The sequence below is a fragment of the Geotrypetes seraphini genome, chromosome 3 (genome assembly GCF_902459505.1).
Source record: "Geotrypetes seraphini chromosome 3, aGeoSer1.1, whole genome shotgun sequence".
Classification (NCBI taxonomy): domain Eukaryota; kingdom Metazoa; phylum Chordata; class Amphibia; order Gymnophiona; family Dermophiidae; genus Geotrypetes; species Geotrypetes seraphini.
In genome coordinates, this window is record NC_047086.1 from 341,849,416 (window position 1) to 341,864,892 (window position 15,477).

A 15,477-nucleotide genomic window follows, 5' to 3' on the forward strand; every position below is an offset into this window, starting at 1 on the left:
TGTGTCCTCTCTCGTGAAGACTGACGTGAAGAACTCGTTTAACCTGTCAGCTATCTCCTTTTCCTCTTTTACCACTCCCTTTCTGTCTCCATCATCCAAGGGTCCCACTTCCTCCCTTGCTGGTTGCTTCCCCTTGACGTACCTGAAGAACGATTTGAAGTTTGTTGCTTCCCCCGCCAGTCTCTCTTCATATTCTCTTTTTGCTTTCCCTGTTATTCAATGTACATATGACAACATTGAGTATTCTTTCATTAGTATCTGCAGAGTCCTTGTTCACATATGCAGATGATATAAACAAGAAGTTCCGATTTCCATGGGTTTTCCACCAATATCTGTTTGTGTATCTCCACAGTGCAATATTGGGCCTCCCAAGCTCAAATGAAATTAAATCCTTCAAAGACAAAACTGTTGTTGTTTGGACCCGATTGGGCTAGTCGTCCTCTTAATACTTCTTTGGGAGCTGGCAAAACTATACTTGTTCACAAATCTTCAAGAGTATTAGGAATTAACTTAGGCTCTACCTTATCCTTTCTTCAGCAGATTAATAAGGAAATGTTTTCTGAGTTTACATAGTTTAAAATTAGTTTGCACTCTATTCTATCAACATCATTTTTTGATTTTAGTTCAATCTATTATTTTAGCACAACTTGATTACTGTAATTCTGTATATTGTAGCACAAGTAGAGGATATTTGAAGAGATTACAGCTAATACAAAATAAAGCTGCATGCCTGATTTTTGGTAAAACAAAATTTGATCATGTCTCCCCCCTTTTAAGAACTCTTCATTGGCTACCACTGGAAATGAGGATCGAATTTAAATGTGTTTGTCACATTTTAAAATTAATTAATGGTCGATCTGCTAAAGCACTAGCACCACTGATTACGAATTTTATTAGACAGAATAAGGATAGATATTTTTATGTCAACATGCAGTCATATCCTGCGTTTAAGGGTACAAAGTACAAAGACATTTCTTTCCAAGTTTCTAAGTTTATTAAAATCTTATTATCCCACTCCATGGACATTCCTTCTGGGCGTCTTACAATCCCGGGCTTTTATTTATATCACTGTTCCTCCTTATCTATGAGGCTGTAATTCCTAATTGTTTTTTTGGAAAAAATGAAAAACCTTTCCTCCCTCCTTTTATAAAGCCGTGGTAGTGATTTCTTTTGTGGCCCAGAGCGCTAAATGCTCCAATGCTGCTCCGACACTCAAAGAATTCCTATGAGCATCAGAGCATTTAGTGCTCCGAGCCCTGATAGAAACCTCTACAATGGCTTAGTAAAATGGGGAGTTGTTACAACATGAGGTTTGAAGTATTATCCTATTTTTCTGTAAACCTTATTGATCCCTGTCTTGTTATAGGGAATTTTACAGTATAGAAGATGAAAAGATAGAATAGAATAAACATAATTAGACAGTGCCAATATTCATTGGCTGACTGACTAAATCAATGTGACCAGATCGACCTGCAGTCTGTCTTTGGCTGCTATTACGTAGGTGGTCAACTAATGAACATTGGCTTGGCCAGCTATGTCCACCACAACTGAACTTAGATCGTCAATTCAATGCTTGTTGCTCGATACCACCCTGGCATTGAAATTCTAGGTTCGCTACTGGCTATGAGAGGTAGCCTGGCTGCCTCCCATGGTCGGAATATTGACCCCTTATGAGGTTTGAATGCCAGCATTAATAAAAAGTGAAGTCTTTACCAGCCAGATGCAAAATGTACACATGGTCTTCAATAAACTGAAGTAAAATAGGGCAGGATCAAGAAGTCGACAGTCTAAAATTACTTTCCAGACCCACAAACCATAGCCATCAAAAGAATACAAGGAGAATAAGATTTATTAATGTGGGCAACAGTCACGATGTGTTGTTTTACCACTAGTTCATTTTATTTTAGCACAGGTCACATTTTATACTAACCAATGAGACCTAGGGCTCCTTTTACTAAGTGTGATAGCAGTTGTAGCGCGCGCTGAATTGCCGTGCGTGCTAGACCTTAACGCCAGCAATGAGCTGGCGTTAGCTCTAGCCGCGTGGCGTGGGTTTAGCGCGCACTAAAAACGCTATCGCAGATTAGTAAAAGCAGCCCCTAGTTATTAACCATGGGTTTAATAGTAAAGTAACCCCTCTTAATGATGGCCCACTTTGATAACTGGTCCCCTTCCTGTTAACCCCAATATAGAACCTGTGCTAAAATACCATAAGTTAGTTGTAGAACAACACATCTTAACCGTGGCCCATACTGATACCGTCTCGCTTTTATAAAAACAACTACTACTGCAGTTGTTTGGTTTTTCTTTTGGGGGTGGGGGAAGGGGGAATAATAAGTTAGAGTCAAAGGCCAAAAAAAAAAGGAACAGAGTCAATAATGTTGGCCTGGCTCATATTCTGCAGAATCTAGGAAAAGAAAGATATTATTAAGTGGCCTTTGCCTTTTGATTCAATAATGTATTTTGTTGCTTTGGAAAAATATTGTATCATGCGGAAAAAAAATAAAAAGAATGAAGAATTCCCTCACTTGTTAAATAGCAGTCCAAGCTGAGAGATGTATTGTCCAGGGCAATAATCGCATTGGATTCTTTCTCCCAAGAAGTGATGATTTGAAGACTGAACCTGTTTGGATGGAAAAAAAGATGATTGCATAGTTAAATATTTAGGAAACGCTAACAACATACAGCTGTGTATATGTATACCTGTATTAGAACATAAGAATAGCCTTACTGGGTCAGACCAATGCTTCTGTATGTTTTAATTTTCTTTTTCTTGTTCAATTTTTGAAAAAATTAATAAAAACTTTCATGGAAAAAAAAAGAAAGAAATAAAACCAGAAATGCATTTCCTTTTCTATTGAACACAATACAAATACATCTGCTATACGCATTTCCCAAACCTAACATATTTCAGTCAATAAATTAAAAATAATTTTTTTTTACCTTTGTCTGGCCATTTATTTTTCTATCCAAGTTAGTTCTAGTTTCTCTTTGTTGCTTTCCTGTCTTCTGCACATTCTTCTTCAAGTGGCTGCTATTTGCCTTTTCTCCTCTCTCCTGTCTTATTCCATTCCCCCTCTACAACTGCCTCTGACATATTGACCTTTCCATTTAGCTCTTTCCTTGCTTTCATTCTTTTCTCCCTCAAGCCACTCAAATTTTACCCTCTTTCTCCCTTCTCAGCTACCTATCAAATTTCTATCTTCTCTCAACCATTCTTCAGATCTCTTCCAACTTCAGTCTACTCTCTATTACCATATTTTTACCCACAAATAATCACTCTTTCATTTTCCTGCCAACCTTTCCCCTCCCCTCCACCTCTGCCACATGGTGCTACAATTCTCAGATTCTCCTTCCCTTCACCCTTCCTGTACACATGTGCTCCCTTTTTCTCTCCTCTCTACCTGGAAATCTGAAACTTCCCTGTCCCTTCTACTCCCTCCCACCAGCATCCTCCTTTCCCTTCTTTGTTCTTTCCTGTCCCTTCTACCATAGTCCAGCATTTCTCCATCTTCTTGCTCCCTCCCCATAGTACAGCATCCTTACTCCTTTCTGCCCCTGGATCCAATGTCTCCCTCTTTCTCCCCTTCCCCTCATGCACAGTATTTCTTCCTCTCTCCTCCATTCCCATGTCCAATATGTCTCGCTCTCTCTCACTGTCCACCATCTCTCTCTCTCACTTCCTCCCTTGCTGCACAGAGAGTAAGAAAAGAAAGATATTGAATCCAGGATGCAAGTCTCCCATCCTCTCTATTGCCACATCCAACATTTCTCCATCTCTCATCACTTTCCATCTCCATGTAGGATCAGTCCCACTCTTCCCTCTTCACTACCACATCCAACATTTCTCATCTCTCTCACTCTATGCATCTCTCTCTCCCTCCTCTCCACCACCATGTCCAACAATTCACACTATCCCCCCCCCGTATAGCATCTCTTTTTTTTCCTCTCTCTCTCTCTCTCTCCCTTCCACCTCCCATGCCCAACATTTTTCCTTCTCTCTTCCTTTCCCCATGTGCTACATCTGTTTTCCTCTAGCACCACACCCATGTCCAAGTCTCCCTTTCTTTTCCCTCCCCTACCTGTAGCATCTCTTTCCCTCCCCAACAATTCTCCTCTCTCCCCCGCCCAAGCAGTATTTCTCTCTCCTTTTTCTTTTAACATGCATTTCTCTTCAAAAGTCTGCAGGTGATGGTTCCTATACACTACCAAATTATGCAATATAGTGGACAAGAACACAACAGGACCTGACAACAAATCCAAGACCGATAGTATGGCACACGACCTCCTCCTACTGGAGAATTGGTCCAGGACCTGGCAACTAAACTTCAATGCCAAAAAATGCAAGGTCATGCACCTTGGCAACAAAAATCCATGTAAGACTTACACTCTTAATGGTGAGATCCTGGAGAGAACTGTAGCGGAACGAGACTTAGGGGTGATCATCAGTGAGGACATGAAGACTGCAACTCAGGTGGAGAAAGCTTCATCTAAAGCCAGACAAATCATGGGTTGCATACGAAGGAGTTTCGTTAGCCGTAAGCCCGAAGTCATAATGCCATTATATAGGTCCATGGTGAGACCCCATCTGGAATACTGTGTACAATTCTGGAGACCATATTACCGCAAAGATGTGCTGAGACTTGAATCGGTCCAGCGAATGGCCACACGGATGGTCACGGGGTTCAGGGATCTCCCGTATGAGGAACGGCTGAATAAATTGCAGCTCTACTCCCTAGAGGAACGCAGGGAGAGGGGGGACATGATAGAGACATTCAAGTACCTCACGCGCCGTATCGAGGTGGGGGAGGATATCTTCTTCTTCAAGGAACCCACGTCAACACGAGGGCATCCATGGAAAATCAGGGGAGGGACATTGCATGGCGACACCAGGAAATACTTCTTCACCGAGAGGGTGGTGGATCGATGGAATGGTCTTCCGATGCAGGTGATTGAGGCCAGCAGTGTGCCTGATTTTAAAGCTAAATGGGATCGAAAGGTGGGATCTCTTCGCAAAGGGAGGTAGGGTAGGGTCATTGGTGTGGGCAGACTTGATGGGCCTTGGCCCTTATCTGCCGTCACTTTCTATGTTTCTATGCCAGCAGCTGACCCGGAAGTCTTCCCTCTGATGTGTTCAGGCAGTGTGTCAGAAGGAAGGCTACCAGGTCAGCCAGGCAGTATGTAAGAACTGCCTGCAAACTTCTGAACAGAAATTCAAAAAGGACATAGCAAGTGCAGCTGTGCTGAAACAGTGGAAGAGGAGTTGGTACTTGAAAGTCTTGGAGGAGCCTGGGCAGATAGGTAGGTTACTGAGAGGCTCGTACACCTCCTTAGAACTCCACAGAAAATACTACCATCCCCATGGGATTCCTGCGGATCTGTAGAGGATCCCCAAGGGGTTAATCACTTTGAACAACCCACCACAGCCAAAAATCATATAAACCAATCCAAAAAGAGCTGTGAATCAATAGATGGGGGGGGGGGGGGGGAAATAGCAGCTGCTATTTTATTTCCATCTATTGATTCACAGCTCGTTTTTGGATTGATCCCCAAGGGGTTCTCAGGGATTCCATGGGATTCCTGCCAACCCCATTCCTATGTACCTCTCTATTTCAGACCAACAGATGCTTCTTTCCAACACCATTTTGGCCCAGTGCCAAATGTGGGTTTTTATTGGCTGACTGAATGGAATGGGTGAAGGGAGGGGGGGTCCTTGGGAAATTTCAAAATGCATCAGACAAAAAGAAAGTAAGAGAAATCCCAGCCTCTGTCAGGTATGACAGAATCAAAATGCTTTAAAACTTAAATAGTTAAAATCAGCAGTTGAATTCCCCGATCTCCACACTAACAAAATTTAAATATTTAAAGTGGGAGCACCCTCAGTGCACCCTCTGCCTTGCCTGCCCGGAATTTCACTGATCTGTGGCTGTGACATCTGATCCTGCTTGGTTCCTGAAGAAGGGGCCTTGCCCTGAAACCCCCACTGGGTTGAACCGTGTATAAATGGGACTTTACCTTCTTTGGCCCGTGAACAAAAGGACTGGTCCACCTCCGGTACTACTCAATAACAGGACTGTGGATTCAGCTAAGTACTAGGAGTTTTTATTGACTGTTTTTTTAAATTTGTCTCTGGTCAGCGGGCTCAAGCATTCGGGGCATTACTTGACTGCTGATTTCCTGTTTACCGTATTTTCACGCATATAACCATGCACGTTATATGCGTGAGCGCGTTGTACAAATTTTTTTTACATAGTTCCCCCCCCGATGTCCGATTCGATTCATCCCCCAGCGCCCCCCCACAAGGAGAAGCTGCCTACCGTTGGTTCCCGATGCCAGTGAGCCCTGCTGCTTCCTCTGCCGGCGGTCCCGCCCCTTCTCTGAGCCCTGCGCTGCTTCCTCTGCTGCAGTTCCGCCCCTTCTCTGACATCAGAGAAAGGGCGGGACCGCCGGCAGAGGAAGCAGCAGAGCTCACTGGCATCGGGAACCAATGGTAGGCAGCTTCTCCGTGCAGGGGGGGGCGCTGGGGGATGAATCGGACGTCGGGGGGGGGGGGGGGGCGGTGAAAGGAGACTCGGGGCAGAGGGCAGGGCGGCGAGAGGAGAGTCGGAACGGCAGAAGGAGATTTAAATTCATGGAGCAGCATGAGCGGTATATAATAATTTCTTTACATAAATTTAGGTTTCCCGTGCGCTATACCCATGTGCGCGTTTTTCACGGGTGCGCGGTATATGCGTGAAAATACGGTACTTTATTACTCCACTTGTTGATTGTGCACTTATTTGCCACTTTAATTTGATCAATACACATTATGCACACTGGAGCACCCAAATGATGGTGTGCAGTTAGCATTGAGCAGTATTTACTGCTTTATTTTTTGCTGGCTTTGCTTTTGTTAAGAGCTTTCAAACCCAATCTGAGGGTGCTCCCACTTTAAATATTTAAATTTTAAGTTTTGTTAGTGTGGAGATCGGAGAATTCAACTGCTGGTAATGCCCTCTAGGGCATACCCTACCTGTATTTTTTTTTTTTTTTTTGCATCTTTTAAGTACTTTATCAGGCTTTTTTATTGGGGCTTTTTTTTTTTTTTTTTTGCTTAAAACTGAAATAGGACATGTACCAGGTACCTCTTTGAGGTGTTACTACTTAAAACGCTCCACAAACAGTGGATTCAGTCAAAAATGTTTACAAAACAATATTTTAAAATTTTACTTTATTACCAGTGGAATGATTTCTGGTTTTATAATGTGTGCTAATACCCTGCACTGAAACTATGCCATACTGTGTATTATAATCAACAAATACATGAATATGGAACGCACAAGTAAGGAAATCATGTGAGGCATGGATCAGGCAATTCTTCTCTGTATGTGAAGTACTTTGTAGAGAAAACAAAGGAGGCTTGGCTCTTCACACAATAAAACTCCGCTGCCTGACAGAGCTAGCTCTTAATTCCTTTCAAGGAGTAGAAACTACAGGATACAAAACCTTTGAATGAACAGAGTGAGAGGACTCAAATGCCCACACAAAAGAGCCACCAGACTGAGCAAAATGAAAATAATTGAAATAATCAGTAATTGGCGATTCTGTGCACAGTGCACACAGGCGGTGCCTGTCTCCGTTTACTCAGAGTATAATATGAACCCTAGAAATATTGGAACACGATCAGTTAGAGTCTTTCACTCATTCATGAATGGCTAGACAAGCCGATTAAAATGTCTTCAGATTTTAGAGTGCTTGATATACGCTATAGTGCTTTGTATTTAAAATAAACAGCCAGAAGAGCAGACGAGGTGTGCTGCAGAAGGGATGACGGCAATAATTGCTTTAGTCTTTGTCAGACAAATTAGAGCAATCAGAAACTCAGCAAATACAAGCCTGCTGATTCTGACTTACTGCAGACCTCGTCATGTGGATGGCAATTTTCAAAAGTTATTTCCTGGGTAAATTAGCTGTCTCAAAAGTGCCAACTCTTTCTGGAGTCAGTAAGTCATGTATTTTTACCCATGAAGAAGGCCTTAGCAGGAGGGTTAGGTCAGGAAGGTAATAGTGCACATGGTTTTTGCATTTTGAAAACTATAAACTTTATTTTGAGAGGGGAAAAAAAGCACATGTAGAATAAAAAGCAGGTGTAGGTCTCCTCACATACATACCCACAGATGCCCATTACCCTAAACCAGTGGTCTCAAACTGGCGGCCTGCCAGGTATTATTTTGAGATCTTTGGTATGCTTATCATAATCACAAAAGTAAAATAAAACAGTTTCTTGATCATATGTCTCTTTAGCTATAAATTACAATATTATTATTAAGACTTAACCAAAATGAAAGATTTATAAACTATAGAGTTTTACCTCATGCAAAATTGTCATTTCTTTAATAAGACATTAACTATTTTTTTTCTGAGGCCCTCCAAGAACCTACAAATCCATAATGTGGCCCTGCCCTAAACAGTTTTCAAAGGAAAAGTACACACATTTTTTTTCCTTTTGAGAACTGGCACCAAACCCTGGATTTCAAGTATCCATGGATTTTACAAGTGCCTGTGTACTTTTGAAAATTGTTCCCAATGGACTGTTTCCCATTTTTTTTTTTTTTAACTACAATTTTTAAAAAAATTTTTTTATTTCCTTTATTTATTCTTTTATAGATATACATAAACCAGTATATATATATATATATAAGGAAAATGAGAGACTTTACATACAAGTTAAACAAAATTAAAACAAAAACAAATAAAACTCAATACAAAATTACCAATCCCTCAGTTAAAGCCCACAATATGGGAGAAGCAATTCACATTCTATCATGGGATTTGATATTTCACAAGGAAAAACAGAAAGGGCTCCTTTTACGAAGCCGCGCTAGCGGGTTTAACGTGCGTGACTTTTCATCACGCGCTAACCCCTGCGCTGGCCGAAAAACTACCGCCTGCTCAAGAGGAGGTGGTAGCGGCTAGCGCGGCCTGCGGTTTAGCGTTCCCTATTACGCGCGTTGAACCGCTACCGCGCCTTCGTAAAAGGAGCCCAAAATCATTAGTGTAGTGTTACATCTTCTATATTATTTTAAGGACCTACGTCACTGTGGAGGCACTGGAAGGAAGTACTCCTTTTCCCTCTAGGAGAAACCATAACTGAAAGGCGTCATGAAAAATATATGAATGTTGATCCAAAAGGATCAAACATTTACAAGGGTATCTAAGCTGAAATTTAGCCTCCAAAGAGAGTACGGATTGTATATGTACAAAGTAAATATAAAGCATAGCAGTTATACTATAAAAATATACAAAGCAATCAATCTCATTGTGGAAAAAGAGAAGAAAAATACTTATAAGTCCAATATTCAAAACTCACCAAGGCATTTAGGGCCATATTCTATAAACAGTGCCTTATGTTAGGGATCAGTAGGCGCACTAACGACACCTAATTTAAGTGGAAAAAGCCTTTTAAAAACAATATCATTAAAAAAAAAGAGTAAGCGCCTATCTGGGCCAAAAAAATGGCACTTGCATCATAGCTACAGAGCTGCTTTACGACATCTAACACTACTGTAGGCGTGGCTAATGCTGGAAGTGGCGTTAGGTGTTATAAGGCGCCTTCATAGCCGCAATTCATGTGAGAGGTAGGTGCTGGGAATGTAGGCCTTTAAAACTTTGGCCTATATTTTCGATTCCTACCTCAGGAAGCCACGATTCTATAAATGGTGCCGTTGCGTGACTGACATGCAATCGGTGGCTGTTTCTTTAGGCGGCTGATGAAAACAGCACCATGTGGAATTCAGCACCAAATTATATAAGAGAAATTATATCCCTTGATAAATTTAAAAGTAACTTGAAGGCCTTTCTTTTTAAAGACGCATTCGGTGTATAATAGTCCTTCTAAGGACGGTAATGGAAATCTGCTCCTTGCCATTTTTTAATCATTTTAGCTTATTTTACATTATTCTAGACTATTTATATTTTGTTCCCCTTCCTTTTGTTTTGGTCCTTTTCCCCCTCTTTCTCTTTATACAAATTGTATTTCTGTCCTTCTCCATCATGTATCGGTAAGTTAATGTTTGTCAGTCCGTTTGATTGTTTTTTAGCATTGTTTGTAATTTGTTTTTAATGTATGTTCTTATTATAGTTTGTTTTTATATTATGTAAAACTGCTTTGAATTTTATTAACTTAAAGCCTAATAACCAAGTGGCCGGTTTTAGTAGTAATATTTCAATCCAGCCTTTGAATCTCCAATATAACTTCAAATGTGCAAATGGTCTGGATTCTACATTCATTTGTTGTGTCTTTTATCCATTGAAAAGACGCCTCAGCCCCACCACTCCTCCGCTGTAAAGTTTTTTATACTGCGGGAAGCATAGTGTGGTGCTTCATCATTGGCTGTCTGTTTCAACCCTTATTTTATTATTTTTAATCTTTAATTTATTTTTAAGTTATTAAATAATTTTATAAAATTCTTGCATGTGTCTTCATTTCAAACGTTTAAAGTGTGACATGTCGGTTCTGACTCCCAGGTTTGGCTGAGATAAGTATTATCACACTTTAAACGTTTGAAATGAAGACACATGCAAGAATTTTATAAAATTATTTAATATCTTAAAAATTAAAAATAAATTAAAGATTAAAAATAATAAAATAAGGGTTGAAACAGACAGCCAATGATGAAGCACCACACTATGCTTCCCGCAGTATAAAAAACTATACAGCGGAGGAATGGTGGGGCTGAGGCGTCTTTTCAATGGATAAAAGACACAACAAATGAATGTAGAATCCAGACCATTTGCACATTTGAAGTTATATTGAATTTTATTAAGGCAGTATATCAAATTTTTAAATAAACTTGAAACCTGAATTTATAGAATCTGGGCCTTAAGGCCCGATATTCAGCCGGTGGCACGCAGCAATTTGCTGACCTCTGCTGGGTTGGCTTTTTTCCCCTTCAATATCCTACAATTCTATGCAGATTACAAATTATTCAGGTACTCAAGCAGTTTTCCCTAACTGTCCTGGTGGGTTCCCACTCTAATGTACCTGAGGCAATGGGGATTAAGGGCTCCTTTTACTAAGGTGCACTAGCGTTTTTAGCGCACGCACAAGATTAGCTATAGTGTGCGAAAGCTAAAAAATTACTGCCTGCTTAAAAGGAGGCAGTAGCGGCTAGTGTGCGCTAAAAACGCTAGCGCGCCTTTGCAAAAGGAGCCCTAAGTGACTTGCCCAGGATCACAAGGAGCTGGGCAAAATTTGAACTCACAACCTCAGGGTGCCGAGGCTGTGGCTCTAACCATTGCACCACACAATCCTACAACCTGGATATATTGAATGCTAGGCCATGTCCGGGCACCAGCATTAAATATTCAGGCATATGTGGCTGGAAAAAACATAGCTTGTTAAGTGTAATATTTAGCACTTAACTCTCTAAGAAGACTCTCATAAAGATGGGACTATACTTGATGTGGTCCTATTTCTGTAGTAATCCTGGCCTATTAATGGCTTACTTTACTCCATCCTGGAACACCTACAAAATCACTGGTTTTGGCTTAGATACTATATTTTAGAATGTATAGTATTTAAGGTGCATATTGATTGTTTATAAATTATTGTGATATTTTATTATCTCTTATAGTGACTTGCTTCGAACTTTGCGGTTAAATGGGATATAAATATGAAATTAAATTAAATTACAGATACGTGTGTAGTTACAGAATAGTATTTAGGTGGTATATTGGTATTTATGCACAAATGTGAGGGGGAGAGTGTGGTGCACTGGTTAAAGCTGGCTATCATTAGATTTATCTGGAGCTTTTGATTCAGTGGATCTTCACAAACTGCTGTTGAGTCTTCAAAATCTGGGAATGGATGGTGTAGTGTTGAAGTGGTTTTCTACATATCTGATTGGTCGTTCCTTTCAGGTTAGGAATGGATGTAAAGTATCAGGTTGTAAAGAGCGGAATTCCTCAGGGATCAGCGCTATCGGCGCTGTTATTCAATATCTACATGGCCACTATGGGTCAATTGTTTCAATCCTTGCAGGTTGATTATCACATATATGTGACGATATTGTTTCCTTTTTCACAGTATATGTATGGGGAGCTGAATTAGAAAAGGTCCCTGAATAATCATATGAAACACATTGTTGAATGGATGGGAGAGCAAGGTTTGAATCTGAATGTCGATAAGACAGAAGCGATGTTGGTAGGGGAAGTAGATCAGGATAGGTGGCCAAAGGAATTAAAGGTAATGGATGCAGTTCTTCCAAAGAGAAACTCAATAACAATTTTAGGAGTTAGACTTGATTCAGGTCTTACAATGAATTGTCAAGTGGCAAAGACTGTACAGACATGTTTTGCACAAATACATCTATTGTACTGAGTGAAATTGATGCTGGCATCCTTTGATTTCCGCACTGTAGTGCAGGCAATGGTTCTGTCAAGGCTTGACTATTGCAATACCCGGTGACAGGTCAAAAGCGCGCGCCGACAACCCAGCGCAGACAACTGAGCACATGGTGGAAGCGCGCTGAAGAAAAACAGTATTTTAAAGGGCTCCGACGGGGGTGTGTTGGTGGGGAACCCCCCCACCTTACTTAATAGAGATCGCGCCGGCGTTGTGGGGGGTTTGGGGGATTATAACCCCCCACATTATACTGAAAACTTCACTTTTTCCCTAAAAAAGAGGGAAAAAGTTAAGTTTCCAGTAAATGAGGGGGGTTACAAACCCCCAATCCCCCCACAACGCCGGCGCGATCTCTATTAAGTAAGGTGGGGGGGTTCCCCACCAACACCCCCCCGTCGGAGCCCTTTAAAATACTGTTTTTCTTTGGCGTGCTTCCGCCTTGCGCTCAGTTGCCTGCGCTGGGTTATTGGCGCGACTTTGTCAGCGCGCGCTTTTGTCTATGAACCGCAATACCCTGTATCTTGGAGTGATTAAGACAAGGTACAGAGCATTGCAAATGGTACAAAATGCTGCAGCCAGACTGATGTCAGGAACATCAAAATATGCCCATATTACACCTTGGCTTCAGCAACTGCACTGGCTTTTAGAGTACAAATTAAGACTGTCATCAATTTTTGTATGGTACAATTCCAGAGTATTTCAAGAGTAAGAAGACCATTTATCAGCCCCAAAGATTGTTCCCTTCTGAAAATTCTGCTTTGTTAAAGGCCAATGTTAATCCGAAATATGTAGAAATCTGTGCAATGACTTTTTGTTGTGCTGGGGTGAAATGATGGAATTCGATGGTAGAGCAGCTAAAGAAATGTGCTGATAGAGGAACTTTCAGAAAATTCATCAGAACACAATTGTTTGTTAATGCTTTTTTATAGGGTCTGACTTGTCTTGATTGAGGATTAACTGTGAACTTAGGGCTCCTTTTATCAAGTTGCGCTAGTGGTTTAACGTGTGTAATAGCGTGCGTTAAACCGCCGGGCGTGCTAGCCACTAACGCCTCCCTTGAGCAGGTGGTAGTTTTTAGGCCAGCGCGGGGGTTAACACGTGATGAAACGTCATGCGTGTTAACCCCGATAGCGCAGCTTGATAAAAAAAAGCCCTTAATTTTTGATGATTTTGTCCCTCTTTTGTACCGTTTTTAAGTATTGTGTATGTGGATATACTGTAAACCGCCTAGGAACTAAGGATCTCAAAATCCCTCCTTGAGGGCCTCAATCCAGTCGGGTTTGCAGGATCTCCCCAATGAATATGCATTGAAAGCAGTGCATGCCCACACATCTCATGCATATTCATTGGGGAAATCCTGAAGGAGGGACTTTGAGACCCCTGAACTAGACGGTATAGAAATTTATTTTATTTTTTTTTATTTTAACCTCTTTTAATGTTCTTCTGGTATACATCAAATATTAAGAAATCAGTATTTGAAAAACCCTGAAATTTAACTCTTTCTGATCCAGTAACAGTTCCAGGGACATCAAAAGCATCTAGAAAACTCATGCAGGAAAGCTTGTAAAATTTGTGAAAAAGAAAGCATTACTCGTCCCTCCGATTCCCATCTCACATAAACATGAGGTATAGAAATTTTAAAAATAAGTAAATAAATAAAGCCTCGGTACCCAGAGGTTGTGGGTGCAAACTCATGCTGCTCCTTGTGACCCTGGGTGAGTCACTTAGGGCTCCTTTTACTAAGGTACGCTAGCGTTTTAGCACACACTAACCCCACACTACATGAAAAATACTAACATAAGCTCTATGGAGGCGTTAGCGTGTAGCACGTGCTGCAATGTAATGCGTGCTAAGCGCACGCTAAAACCGCTAGCGCACCTTAGTAAAAGGAGCCCTTAATCTCCCAGGTACATGAGATAGATTGTGAGCTTACTGGGACAGACAGGGAAAAATACTTGTGTACCTGAATAAATTCATGTAAACCATTCTGAGCTCCCCTGGGAGAATGGTATAGAAAATTAAATAAATACATGGTGGCTGGAGAAATGGGACCCCCAACATAAGAACATAAGAACATAAGCAGTGCCTCCGCCGGGTCAGACCGTAGGTCCATCCTGCCCAGCAGTCCGCTCCCGCGGCGGCCCAAACAGGTCACGACCTGTCTGAATCACCAGAAGGGGCTCCCTTGCCACCTTGGTTTCCCATTGAGTCTTATCTTCCCATCAAAGTCCTCACCCTCCGGTCTTGCACATGCACGACCTGGTTGGGTTTCTATACTTATTACCTGGTTAGCTTTCTATACCTGTGTTACATCCTAGCACCTCTCTCAGTATCCCACGATCCCTTTATCCCTCAGGAATCCGTCCAATCCCTGTTTGAATCCATGTACCGTACTCTGCCTGATCACTTCCTCCGGTAGCGCATTCCAAGTGTCCACGACCCTTTGGGTGAAAAAAAAACTTCCTTGCCTTTGTTTTGAACCTATCTCCCTTCAGTTTCTCCGAATGCCCCCTCGTACCTGTTGTCCCCTTCAGCCTGAAGAATCTGTCCCTATCCACCCTCTCTATGCCCCTCATGATCTTGAAGGTCTCTATCATATCTCCCCTGAGCCTCCTTTTTTCCAGAGAGAAGAGCCCCAGCCTATCCAACCTCTCGGCGTATGGGCAGTGTTCCAGCCCTCTTACCAGTTTCGTTGCTCTCCTTTGGACTCTCTCATTTTTCAAAATAACCCAAAAACCTCTGCCTAAACTTGAGACATTTCTGAGTACTTTATTTTTCAACAGGATGGAGCTCTAGTGCTTGGAGCTTGCAAAATAGTGGCACTGAAGACTTCATGAATGTGTCAAGATTTAAATAAGCCAGGAGAGCTCAGAATGGTTTACATTAATTTATTTGGGTACTCAAGCATTTTTCCCTGGTAGGTTCAGAATCTATCTAATATACCGAGGGCAATGGGAGGATTAAGTGACTTGCCCAGGGTCACAAGGAACAGTGTGGGTTTGAACCCACAACCTCAGGTTGCTGAGGTTGTAGCTTAATCACTGCACCACTCTAGAAATCAAGATGTAGTAAAATTTAGCTAAGTATAAGAC

At 41.5% G+C, this 15,477-nt stretch overlaps 1 protein-coding gene across 3 annotated transcripts in view; it reads right to left on the reverse strand.

Moving 5' to 3' along the window:
* Positions 1-15,477, reverse strand: part of ALK (ALK receptor tyrosine kinase) — a 792,617-nt gene that overhangs the window by 154,727 nt on the left and 622,413 nt on the right. For all 3 annotated transcript variants that reach the window (XM_033937961.1, XM_033937960.1, XM_033937962.1), the window contains one exon: positions 2,529-2,623. In XM_033937961.1, coding sequence (XP_033793852.1) covers positions 2,529-2,623 — 95 coding nt within the window. The remainder of the gene's footprint in view (positions 1-2,528; positions 2,624-15,477) is intronic.